The sequence below is a fragment of the Balaenoptera acutorostrata genome, chromosome 6, assembly GCF_949987535.1.
Source record: "Balaenoptera acutorostrata chromosome 6, mBalAcu1.1, whole genome shotgun sequence".
Taxonomy (NCBI): domain Eukaryota; kingdom Metazoa; phylum Chordata; class Mammalia; order Artiodactyla; family Balaenopteridae; genus Balaenoptera; species Balaenoptera acutorostrata.
In genome coordinates, this window is record NC_080069.1 from 32,823,312 (window position 1) to 32,837,147 (window position 13,836).

A 13,836-nucleotide genomic window follows, 5' to 3' on the forward strand; every position below is an offset into this window, starting at 1 on the left:
GACAAACCATGCTACAGTAACATGAACATGTCGGTTTACATGAGGGAGTAGGGAGTTTACCCTTATCTGGGGAATTCTGAAATAGAGACTCCTGGAGGCACTATTTCTACCTGAATGTTTTGTACACTGCTAACTAATCACTTCTTAACTGCATGAGAGAGGAGTTTTTCTATGTACCATTTCAAATCAGAATCCGATGGTATTTTACCATTAGGCAACAAAAGATCATCAGTTTCCAAAATTTAGTGAAATTTACAATAATTGAAAAAAAAATTTGTGCTAGCAAAAGTATCCAAGAGAGAAGAATCCAAGCCAGGAGCAAATATATTATCAAATTATTCATGAAATAATAATGATAATGATGTTGTGTGTTTGTGGAGAGCTTCCCATAAATGACGCCCTGAGCCAAGCACTTGGCTTAGATCACCTCACTTAATTGTCTCGACAGCGTAATCACTCTCACCTAAATATGAATTCAATCAGTCTGACTGGTTGAAATGCAAGGAAGAGTTCACTGATGTTCCCTGGTGTATAAAGAAAACTGCTTGTTATTACTTCTCTTCTGGATTATTTCACAGACATTAGATCGAAGTTTCAGAAGAAAATTCCCCATTTTAGTTTAGCAGATCTTCCCATGTTTTTATCATGTCTTAGCTATAAAAATTTCAGAAATGCAAATATATAATATAATATAATATACTCTTTATAAATAAGTAAAAGCAAAGATTTATCTCATTCACAAAAATGCTAAAAAAGCAAGATAGCAGAATTAATGCTTTAAACTTAACACCTGACTACTACAGGCTAGTACAGATGAATAAAGGTCTATAGAAGACAAACTATAGGGACTTCCCTGGTGGGGCAGTGGTTAGGAGTCCGCCTGCCAATGCAGGGGACACGGGTTTGAGCCCTGATCCACGAAGATCCCATGTGCTGCAGAGCAACTAAGCCCGTGCGCCACAACTACTGAGCCTGTGCTCTAGAGCCCGCGAGCTCTGCAACATGAGAAAGCCACCGCAATGAGAAGCCCGCGCACTGCAACGAACAGTAGCCCCCGCTCGCCTCACTATAAAGAAGGACTATATGATGAACAGCATCAAATTTATAATCACTGGGCAAACCATGAGGTACGATTTGAAATACACTAGAAATGGTCAGTGTCTTTCAAAATATCCCTTCTAGTCTTCCCCATAGTGTCTAAGGGGCCACAATGGCATTGAAATATTGATTTACTGTGAATCTCAAACACTTTTCAATCTTAAGAAGTGTCTTTCTGAAATGGAACTACCCTTTGTGGCATTCTTTTTTTAAAAAAATTAATTAGTTAATTATTTTTTAAAATAGATCTTTATTGGAGTATAATTGCTTCACAATACTGTGTTAGTTTCTGTTGTACAACAAAGTGACTCTTTTAAGTCAGGGTCTCTCATCCGTTTATTCATCCAACAATATTACTTGAACCACAATTGCCAGCAGGCGCCCTGTAAGGCTCTGAAGAGGATGGGAGACAGAGGCAGAGCTTTCCTAGGAAAGCTCACATTTTCACCTCCTTTATTCTCACCTGAGAGCAGCTGACACAGAAAGAGCAGGAGAAAATGTTGATGTCTGAGTAGGTAAGAGAGAAAGGACAGAACACTCTCTTTGACCGCCTTGCTATGAGCTGCCATGGGCTGGCTCTGTGGACAGAACATAAAACATGTGGCAAGATTGTGCTGGGGTAAGTGGTTTCTACATGGACTATTTCTAAGACACTGTTATGCTCTTACAATTTCTCAGACACTGTTATGCTCTTACAATTTCTCACTTTCATTGTATAACTGTCTCTGCTCTGAGTACATTTCAGAGAAAAATCTTAGGTGAGCATTCAAGTAAAGCAATGAAAATGTACTGCAGTGTGATCAAGCGGGTATTTTAGCGATTTATAATTATGCCTCTAGCATATAAAATGCTCTACACTTCACAAGTTGGACTTGTTAGGAGGCAGATAAATTCATGAATGTGTGCAGTCTCTATTATATTTCTATCCTGGACTATTTTTCTTAAAGAATTTTATAGCTGCATAGGAGGTGATTTTAAGAAAAATACTTTGACTACTTTTTTCATGTTAAATACTCACTACAAATATTGTAGGAATATTCAAAGATAGAATTCTCCTGTTCACCTCCTGTCTTGAAGAAGCTTTTACTTTGTGTTTTTGAGTGACATAAAGTCTCTTTGACTTTGTGTTTGAAAGTGACATAAGTGTGGTAGGTGTCCTGATACAAGGATGGCATTTTCGGTTCCGTGCCTGTCTCTCAAAGGTTCAATGAAGCACAGAGGAGCAGGTGACTTCCTTACTGTTTCTGTGTGGGCTCTGCCTGTCCCATCACTGAGTCTGCCTGTCATCCTCGTGCAGATGGGCAGGCAGTTTACAGGCCCCATGGGGTCTGTGTCCTGGCTTCAATGTTGGACCCATTAGGAGAGCCCTGGGGGACCACATGAGTTGCCCGCAGGGTCCTACCTGAGCTCAGGGCAGCAAAGGGGGAGATTGAGGGCAGTGAGAGCTCTCAGCACCGCTGCCCCTGGGCTCCCTCCCTGGAGGTAGTGATGAATGCCCAGACCTAAGAGCCTTCTGTCCATGTTTGCTGCACATATAAACTTAGTGAGGCAGTGATGAATTTGTGGAGAAAACAATACTTTTTTAAGTCCAAAGAACTAAATTAGAGTTCCTGACCTGTTGTGATTCCAACTTTGTATACATCTCTTAATCTCCATGAACCTCCATTTTTCTGTGCAAAAGAGAGGTAACAGTGATTGCCCTGACTACCTCCACGATGGAAGATGTATTGGTGTTTTACGTACAATGAAAAACTATACAGGAGTTCCATGGCCGATGGTTTGTAGAATGAGGCAAGGCAGAATAAAAACAGTGACAGAAGGAACAAAAACAGAAAGACGGGGTGTTCTTTTCTTTTAAACAATAATGAATTCACTGAGGAGTCTGAAAAGTTCCAGGAGCTGGGTGCTGCAGAGCCCAGCGGACACCATGGAAACCTCAGCAGGATGTCCAGTGTTTCAGTGTTGCATCACCGTTAACTAATAGGAAGCCAGTTTCCTCTCCCTAACTTTCGGAGAACTAAGGATTGTATATTTTGGAAAATAAGGTTGAAAATGAGAATAAAGAGTGAAGATGATTGGATTGTAAAGTTTTTTTTAAATTTCCTATTTTCCTGCTGCCTCAACACCCAGGGGACCAGGTGCGTGGGTGTGCCCAGGCTGGTTCCTGCCGCAACATTCCCTTTTTGCCCTCCCCGACTGTGACTTAGACATTCCAAGAAACAATGAAATCTCCTCAAGCCTTGTTTCTGCTCCACCCAGACTTGCCCAAGGTCCTCACTCTCTCTCGACTCCCCACCTGCTAGGTGGCTGCTGAATGGTGAGGTGCGCCCTGTCTTCTCCTCTAGGACCTGTGAGTATAATAAACCCTGTAAGTTCTTCTGCAGAAATATTGCAGTGGCCCTTAAAGACCCTACAAGGGGGACTTACTCCCCCATTTACAATGATACTGGCAGCAAATGGAATTTTAATTCCAAATGTATGTAGTTTGGGAAAGCTAGATGATCTCCTATACAGACTATCTAGAAGGTTCTGTTGGCTCCTAGACACCCAATAAGCTATTAGAGAGTCTGCTTCCTGGACCTTGGCTCACAATAGCTCAGTTTCTCAGGCCCCATCTTTATTTTCATTCTCCCCATTTACACTGGCGCTTATGAGTGTCAGCCATGGTTTATGACTAATAAAACCCTATTGTGTAAAATGCACTAGAGTGAGGACCTTGCACAACAGGTGATTTAGGCATAAGAAGCTATCCTTCTGCTATATTCTTTTAAAATACTGAATCATTTTTTAAAACATGAATTACAAGCTGTCAGGGATGTCAGTCATGTACACGCAGATATGCAACTAAAACTGTGCAGGTGTAGCCCTCAGATTGTTTAGTGCTTACAATTTATTTTTGAAAGACATTTTGTGCTAAGTGAATGTAATCTAACATATAATTTTGGTATGTTTTACGAAAGGGACAATCATACTTCTCATTATTATCATTTAATTAATACGAAAAGAGTTAGTTTGGCTTTTGCTCAATTTTGAATGTGATTTTTAAATCTCATTTTATTAATTTAGATGAACTATAGAACTATGGGGGCTTCCCTGGTGGCGCAGTGGTTGAGAATCTGCCTGCCAATGCAGGGGACACGGGTTCGAGCCCTGGTCCGGGAAGATCCCACATGCCGCGGAGCAACTGGGCCCGTGAGCCACAACTACTGAGCCTGCGCGTATGGAGCCTGTGCTCCGCAACAAGAGAGGCCGTGATAGTGAAAGGCCCATGCACCGTGATGAAGAGTGGCCCCCGCTTGCCGCAACTAGAGAAAGCCCTTGCACAGAAATGAAAACCCAACACAGCCATAAATAAATAAATAAATAAATAAATAAATAAATAAATAAATAAATAATAAAATTTAAAAAAAAAAGAACTATGGTATATCAGAGTATCAGCAATTCAGAAATCCTCAATGCAGCTTAACTTTCAACCTGTTCTAAGAGGATTTAAGGGCATCATAATGTCCCAGGGCTGTAAAAATTTGCTTGTGGATGTAGTAACCATACGCTTATCTCACATACAACTTTTCAGTCTTAGAATTAATGGTTTTTGTGAATTAAAAATTATTCTGCAAAAATTAGCATAACTGTCCTTGCCTTTAAGCATCACTCTGGTGAGCTGGTATTAGGAATAATGAGAAGAAACTTGTATCAACCCTGCCCCCCACCACTGGTTAAACTACAATATGCTCTATACACCGTGAATCACTTCTTTTAAGAAAGTTATCTTATGAGATGGCAGCTGCTTATACCTGGAAATGTAGAAAATACTTCACTCACAACGTTTACGGAGACTAACTGATGAGGAAACACCCAAGGCAGAGACAAATGAGACGGAGCTGTGCGCTCAGGGATGCACGGGCTGGCATGCAGGAACCGAAACTAGCACCAAGTGGCCCCTGGCCTGACGTGATTCTGCAGGGAATTGCAGCAGATACGTTTGCTGGGAAATCAGGCAACGCTCAAGGAGGAGGAGGCTGCAGATTTGTAATTTAATAACGAGGAATTTAAACTGTTGCCACAAGAGGAGGGGCATTTCTGGTAGAGCAAACCTCCATGCAGAGGCCTGGACTTGGAAGAAGGCGGTACACTCTCCGGACAAGCAGGATGCTGGGCGGAACTTGGCTGAAGTTTAGGAAACAGGATGGTGAGAAGAGTCTGGGGAGTCAGGTCAGGGCCATTCTGTGAGGGGCCCTGAGTGTGAGAGTAAGGAAGGGAGACCGCAGTCCCCAGGCAAGGGGGTGCCCAGGGAGGCACGGGGGAGAGGGGGGAATATGCCCACCTTCTCTGGGGGAAGATGCCTCCCCCCTCCCCAGGCCCCACAGGGGTGGGAGGCGAGGCTGGGGGATTTGCTTCAGAACACAGACGGGAATCTATTGTTATAGACTGTATCTGAAATGAAGAAAATTAGGAATCAGTAAGGAGTTAAAATAGAGATCATTTCATTTGGAATTAGACAAATCCTTAAAAGGTGCTACATACACATGGAAGTTCATTTATCTTCTGGTGCAGAGTCAGGTTTTGGTTTTAGTTTTGTTTGTTTTCCCTTTTTTCTAACCAGCCGCAATGAAATCAGGGCTGGGGTAGAGTTCTCAGTAGCAGTGACTGCATTCCGGAGGGAGGGGCAGTGAGCAGGGTCTCACCTCCTCGCCTGGATGCAGCTCACCGAGCTCTCAGGGAGGAGGGCGAGCTCCCTGCCGTCTTCCGCGGTCCCGAGCCCTCGTCCTTCTCCAGCCCGAGGTCAGAGAGGTGAGCGGTCCCTCCTTCCTCAAGGGCACAGCCCTGCCTTCCCCTCCTCAGGAGTGTCTCCTGGGATGAGCCCTGGGTGTGGGGCCCTGAGAGGCTGCCCCCGGCAGCTCCCTGCAGTACTAAGGGCTCCTCCCAGCGTTTGCCAGCAGCTTCCGTGCTGCTGCTTGTTAGGGCCGCTGGGCTGGGAGGACGTGACCCACAGAAATGTGTCATTTAGTGAATCCACAAAGTGGCATCACTCAGCCCGGGTTGTTAGGATCACATCCAGATGGCCCTCAGGAAACATCTGATAGAAATTGGATGTGTAGGTCACCTGAAATGCACCTAGAGAGAGGAGATCCTGGGGCAGGGAAGGGCTTAGGGGACGGCAGAGCCAATGATAGCCAGACACAGGATAAGATAAGGCCTGGCTGGGTCAACAGGGAGACATTAGATGAAGTCATTAAGGGAGCTCAGGGTCAGGTCTGGTTTCTAACTGTGATACTAATTTTTTATCAAATCAAATCCTGGCCATGTACTTCCTATGTGGAGTGAAGGCTGCCTTAGAAACTGGCATGTTTTTATATCTACAGTACTTCTCTCACTTCCTGAACAAGTATTGGCCTGGGAGCACGTCAGTACCCTTTATTTTTGTGGGGTGTCCAGGCATGCAGTGTTCCATTTCCAGCAGCATTGGGAGAGACTGACACCACCCTCAGCAGAGGGAGCAGAGCTGTGTTTGAGGGGAAGCATCTCCAGTTATACAAGGTCAATTGGTTCTCTGTAAAAAGTGACAGTGTCCACGTGCAGTCCTAAGGGCCCTTTTATCCATCACACGTGACAGGTTGGCAGAGTAAAGACTCTTTTCTTCCAGCAGTGACGAGAATATGTTCCTGTTTTGATTTAAGTACATAACCAGAAACAGACTAAAAAGGCATTATAGAAACTATAGAAATGAGTCAAAGATCCACAACAACCAAGCAAACGCACCATCAAAAAAATGTCACATTTAAAAGGGTAGGAAACCTGTGGCATTTTTTAGTCACTTTTTAGTGCAGCTTGAGGAAAGTGGCAGCCAGATCCCCAGCCCCCTTTTGCAAACCTGAGAGAGAGCAGACTGATCTGCAATGTTCTAACCTGTCTGTGGGCTGCCTAAGGATTGGTCTTTTGACACCTAACTCAGAGTTCAGAGAAACAAAAATGGCTCAGATCTCAGAATAAGGGAGCCATGGGAAGCAGCGGGTATGATTTGTAAAAACGGTTGCAAAGGTAACTATAGACCCACAGACACCAAGGACAAGAGATTACTGATTGAGGAGTACAATAGGACAGCTAAGGCCCCAAGAGTAAGCAAGAGTGAGACTCTTAGAAAAGCAAGACATTTAAAAGCAGATGTATAAATAGGAGAACTGGGGGGAAAAAACACACGCACTGGTCCAGAGACAACACAGGTCTGAAAAGACCCTAAGACATCACATTAGGCTGATTACAAAGGTCTTCCCCTGTGTAGAGCAAGTATAAGAAGACTGGGAGAGGTGGCTGTTTTTTAAAATGCCCAGTTTTCAACAAAAGATCACCAGGCATACAAAGAAACAGTAAAACTAGGCTCATTCAAAGGAACAAAATAAATATCTAGACACCATACCTCAAGAAACAGGTTTTGGACTTACTGGAAAAAGATTTTAGAACAACTATCTCATGTATGCTCAAAACGTTAAAGGAATACACCAACAAAGAACTAAAGGAAATCAAGAAAACAATGAAATGAAAATGAAAATGAAAGCACAACTTACCAAAACTCATGGGATGCAGGGAAAGCAGTACTTAGAGGAAAATGTAATGTAAAAGCTTACATTGAAAAAGAAGAAACATATCACCATCAGCCACCTACCCTTACACCTTAAGGGACTAGAAAAAGAAGAACAAATTAAATTGAAAGCTCAAAGAAGGAAGGAAATAATAAAGATTAGAGCAGAGATAAACAAAGAGAGACTAGAAAAACAATAGAAAAAATCCATGAAACCAAGAGTCGGTTCTCTGAAAATCAACAAAATTGACAAATCTTTAGCTAGATTGACTAAGGAAAATAAAAAAAAGAAGACCCAAATAATTGAAATCAGAAATAAAGACAAAGACATGGCTACATATTTAACAGAAATAAAAGGATTATAAGAGATTACTATGAACTGTACACTAAAAAACTGGATAATCCAGGTGAAATGGATGAATTCCTAGAAACACAAAACTTACCAAAACTAAATCAAAAAGAAACAGAAAATCTGAATAGACCTAGTAAGGAGGTTTAATTGGTAACCAAAAGTTTCCTGGCAAAGAAAAGCCTTGGACCAGATGACTTCATGGATGAATTCTACCAAATATTTAGAAGAACTAAGAAGAACCAACACCAATCCTCTCAAACTCTTACAAAACTTAAAGGAGAAGGAACACTCTCTAACTCATTCTGAGGCCAGCATTTCTCTGATACCAAAGCCACATAGACACTACAAGAAAAGACAACTGTAGACCAACATGCCTTATAAACAATGATGCAAAAATCCTCAACAAAATACTGGTAAATCAAATTTAGCAGCATATTAAAAGGATTATGCACCATGACCAAGTGGGATTTATTTCTGGAATGCAAGGGTGGTTCAATATATAGAAAACCAGCCATGTCATATACAGTATTCATGAAATGAAGAGGAAAAGCACAGGATCATCTCAACTGATACAGAAAGAGCACTTGACAAAAGTCAGCACACTTACATGATAAAAGCACTCAAGAGACTAAGAATAGAAGAAACTACCTCCACATAATAAAAAGCCATATATGAAAAACCCACGCTGAACATGATAATTTTTGGTGAAGGTTGAAAGCTTTTCCTCTAAGATCAGGAACAAGACAAGGATGCTAGATTTTGTCACTTCTGTTCAACATAATACTGGAAGTCCTAGCCAGAGAAATTAGGCATGAAAGACATCCAAATTGTAAAGTAAGAAGTAAAATTATCTCTGCAGACAACATGATTTTATATGTAGAAAACCCTAAAGATCCACCCCCCCCCCCCAAAATTGTTAGAACTAATCAGGGAACAATGTTTCGGGATACAAAATCAATACACAAAAATCAGTTGCAATTCAATACACTAGTAAGGAACAATCCAAAAATAAAATTAAGAAAGCAATTCCATTTACAATATTATCAAAAAGAATAAAATACTTTGGAATAAGCTTAGTCAAGGAGGCAAAAGACTTGTACTCTGAAAACTACAAAACATTGCTAAAAGAAATTAAAGACACAAATAAATGGAAAACCATTCTGTGTTCATGGATTAGAAAACTTAATATTTTTAAGATGTCAATGTTTCACAAAGTGATCTACAAATCATTTTCAACAAGGGTACCATGTATTCAGAAAGGACAGTCTTTTCAACAATTGGTGCTGGGAAAATTGGATATTCACATGTAAAGGAATAAAATTGGACCCTTACCTTACACCATATACAAAAATGAACTCAAAATGGATCAAAGTCCTAAACATAAGACCTAAAACTATAAAACACTTAGAAGAAAACATAGTATAAAAATTTCATCACGAGGGCTTCCCTGGTGGCGCTAGTGGTTGAGAATCCACCTGCCAATGCAGCGGACACGGGTTCGAGCCCTGGTCTGGGAAGATCCCACATGCTGCGGAGCAACTGGGCCCGTGAGCCACAACTACTGAGCCTGCGCGTCTGGAGCCTGTGCTCTGCAACAAGAGAGGCCGCGATAGTGAGAGGCCCGCGCACCGCGATGGGGAGTGGCCCCCGCTTGCCACAACTGGAGAAAGCCCTCGCACAGAAACAAAAGCCCTCGCACAGAAACGAAGACCCAACACAGCCAAAAATAAATAAATAAAAGATTAAGCTAAATTGTTACATTAAAAAAAAAAAATTTCATCACATTGGATTTGGCAATGATTTCTTGGATATGAAACCAAAAGTACAGACAACATAAGCCAAAATAGATAACAACATAACATATAGCTATAAATGCTTACATTGAAAAAGAAGAGGGCTTCCCTGGTGGCGCAGTGGTTGAGAGTCTGCCTGCTGATGCAGGGGACGCGGGTTTGAGCCCTGGTCTGGGGGGATCCCGCATGCCGCGGAGCGGCTGGGCCCGTGAGCCACGGCTGCTGAGCCTGCGCGTCTGGAGCCTGTGCCCCGCGGCGGGAGGGGCCGCGATAGTGAGAGGCCCGCGCACCGCGATGAAGAGCGGTCCCCGCACCGCGATGAAGAGTGGCCCCCGCTTGCCGCAGCTGGAGAAGGCCCTCGCACGAACCGGGGACCCAACACAGCCAAAAATAAATAAATAAAGTAGCTATAAAAAAAAAAAAAAAAAAAATTAAAAAAAAAAAAAAAAGAAGAAGAAATATCAAAACATAACAACAGAATTTAAAACTTGGATACATCAAAGAACATTATCAACAGAGTGAAAAAGGCAACCAATGGAACAACAGAAAATATTTGCAAATCATATATATGATAAGGGGTTCATATCCAGAATATATAAAGAACTTTGTACATCTCAACAACAAAAAAATCAATTTGATTTTAAAATGCACAAAGTACTGCAATAAACATTTATCTAAAGAAGATACACAAATGCCCAATAAGCACAGAAAAAGATGTTTGTTAGGGAAATACAAATCAAAACCATAGTAAGATACTACTTCACTCCCTTTAGATTGGCTATTTTTTTTTTTTAATGGAAAATAAGATGTGTCGGCAAGGATATATAGGAAACTTCGTGCACTGCTGGTAGGAATGTAAAACAGTGCAGCCACTTGCAAGACCGTTATGGCAGGTCTTCAAAAAATTAAAAATAGAATTACCATATGATCCAGCAATTTCACTTCTGGGTATATATCCAAAAAAGTTGAAAGAAGGGGGCTTCCCTGGTGGCGCAGTGGTTGAGAATCTGCCTGCCAATGCAGGGGACACGGGTTCGAGCCCTGGTCTGGGAAGATCCCACATGCCACGGAGCAACTGGGCCCGTGAGCCACAATTGCTGAGCCTGCGCGTCTGGAGCCTGTGCTCCGCAACAAGAGAGGCTGCGATGGTGAGAGGCCCACGCACCGCGATGAAGAGTGGTCCCCACTTGCCGCAACTAGAGAAAGCCCTCGCATAGAAACGAAGACTCAACACAGTCATAAATAAATAAATAAAAGACCGTGAATTTCTAAAAAAAAAATTAAAAAAATAAAAAATAAAAAAAGAGACCATTAAAAAAAAAAAAAAAAAAGTTGAAAGAAGGGTCTCAAGGAGATATCTGTACACTCATGTTCACAGCAACATTATCCACCATAGCCAAAAGGTGGAAACAATCCAAATATCTACCAACAGATGAATGGATTAAAAAAATCTGGGATATACATACAGTGGAATATTATTCAGCCTTAAAATGAAGGAAATTCTGACACATGCCACAGAATGGATGACCCTTGAAAACATTAAGTGAAATAAGCTAGTTACAAAAGAACAAAAATTATATGATTCCACTTATATGAGGTATCTATTCAAATTTATAAAGCCAGTAAAATGGTGATTGCCAGCGCCTGGAGAAAGAAAGGAAATGGGGAGTTAGTTTTTAATGGGTAGCAAGTTTCAGTTTGGGACGATGAAAGAAGTTCTGATGGATGCACTTGGAGGGCATTGTGCTGAATGAAAGAAGTCAGACAGAGAAAGACAAACACTGTATGATATTACTTACACGTGGAATCGAAAACCTATAACAAACTAGTGAATATAACAAAAAAGAAGCAGACTCACAGATATAGAGAACAAACTAGTGGTTACCGGGGGGAGGGGGGCAAAAAAAGGGGGGGGGGAGTGGGAGGTACAAGCTATTGGGTGTAAGAGAGGCTGCAAGGATGCATTGTACGACACGAAGAATATAGCCAATATTTTGTAATCACTGAAAATGGAGTGTAACCTTTAACAATTGTATAAAAAATATACACAGTAAATATTAGTTGTTTTACCTCTCAAAAAAATTCTGAAGATGAATAGTGGGGTGATAGTGACACAACAATGTGAGTGTACTTAATGCCACTTAAAATACTTAAACGGGTAAATTATATGTTATGCATATTTTACCACAAGAAAAATTTAAACAAAGTAAAAGTGCATTTTCATTTAGGTGAAATGTTAGCAATGAGACCCAGACTGATACAATGAGAAACAGAAAGTTTCCTGCCTATGAACTCCCTGTGGTAATGGGAAACTCTACTCGTCCCAGCCACTGCTGCAGATTTCCTGGGCACTCTGGGTGGGTGCCACCACGCCCACCCTCAATTTCATGTCAGTGACACAAAGCCCATTGCGACTGTACCTTGTTTGGTGTCACGCGGTGGCAGGACAGGACAGAATTTCTCAGTTCTTACCAGGGAATATAGTCATCATCAACTTCACACAGTGAGAGTCTCAAATTGCCCACAATCTTATCTAGCTCTTGCCAGCGGGAACACCTTTCTTATCTTAAGGTAATGAACTCTGAATCATTAATACAAATCTAGAGCTGAACGACGGAAAGTTACACACCCATGATTCAATCAAGATAAACGCCGAGAGGCCACGTGCTCCCACCCCCTGTGATTTGGATGCTTATATTACCCAGCTATGATGAGCGAGCCAGTTCTGACTGAAACTGCTTCCCACTGAAAACGGGTAGCGGAAAGTCTCCCAGGAGATTGTCTGTTAGGCAGCTTCCCCACTGTTTCTTGGGGAACACAGTGCGGTAAACAGATCATCTCAGGGGGCTGTCAAATAGACAAAACAGGAGTGAAGGTAACAAAATCAGCCCTTAGCAAATAACGTAAACTGGCATTAAGAAGAAGAAAATGGTGATTGAAAGAAAAGTGTTACTTGAAAGTAATAAAGCCAAAATCAGGAGAAAAAAGCAGAAAGCAAAACCAAAGTAAGTGTAAATGAGAAAATACATTAAAATGAAATTTGAAAATGACCTAACAACTTTCTAATAGAGAGAAGTGAATCCAGTCAAGCTCTTCAGGCTCCAACCTGGAGGCAGGTAAAGTGAGGTGTGAACAATCAAGGCCACTTGCTTCTGTTCTGCAGGTGACAGCTGAGCTAGGACCCTTACCTGTGCACCTCTCCCCTGCATCCTCCTTTCATCCTTTCTCCCCTTCCCTGGTTGATTCTTGGCCTAAGGTAGTTCTTGAGGACCAGGCATTGGGTTCAGATCGATTTAGGGAATAATATACATCTTGATGCATCTTGAGGGCTTCCTATGACTGAGGAAAGGACCAGTAAAGGACAAAGACTCAGGAAAAACTGATGCTCAGAGAGGTTGTGTCCAGATAAGAGGGCAGAAAAGCAAAGCCTGGCCTGGAACTGCTCTGCCTCTCATTTCCCTGAACCAAGACGCCCCAGGTCCTGAGCTGAGCAAGTCCACACCCCTTTATGAAGCAGGGAATGCGTTTTGTCCAACGCTGAACTCCTCATCGCTGGCTTCCAAACCTGGCAGGAACATCTGTGTCTATTCTACATCTCACTCCCAGTAGGGAGACAGAATTCACAAAGGCACCAAACAATCCAGCATCTTTGTTTCTATGTGGAACCTTGAGCAAAGATGGCAGATCCCTAAGAACAGAGCCACAGCCTGGGCTGGGACAACAGCAAAACCACAGCACATAGGTGTCCATTCAGGATCCTGAGGTCAGCAGTTCTCCAGGTCTTTTCTGACCACTGCCCTTGGGTGCACCCTCACCTCCTAAACCCAGCCCTAAGGTGACCCAGACTTGCCTCTGCCCCACCAAGAACACGATTGCGTTGTAAAGTCTTCCTCCCTCTCATCCTCTCTTTCTTCTGTGTGCTCTGGGAATCTATCTCACTGCACGTAATTAATAATAATAATAATAAACAGGAAAATAAAGGGCTACTTCAATCATACCATAGAATATTCCAGAGT

The 13,836-nt window shown here is 42.2% G+C and overlaps 1 protein-coding gene across 17 annotated transcripts in view; it reads right to left on the minus strand.

Moving 5' to 3' along the window:
* The window catches only part of LOC130708315 (V-type proton ATPase subunit B-like), a 186,505-nt gene that overhangs the window by 14,965 nt on the left and 157,704 nt on the right, over positions 1-13,836 (minus strand). For 9 of the 17 annotated variants that reach the window (XR_009008524.1, XR_009008523.1, XM_057547635.1 and 6 more), the window contains exon 4: positions 9,908-10,227. The exons of 6 other annotated variants lie outside the window; for them this stretch is intronic. Coding sequence is in view for 7 of the 11 variants with exons in the window: in XM_057547635.1 (XP_057403618.1) it covers positions 9,908-10,227 (320 nt within the window). In the remaining 4 variants the exon portion in view is untranslated. Of the gene's footprint in view, positions 1-1,561; positions 1,747-9,907; positions 10,228-13,836 lie in introns of those variants that run through there. 2 more of the 17 variants (XM_057547646.1, XM_057547641.1) reach the window with 2 other exon arrangements.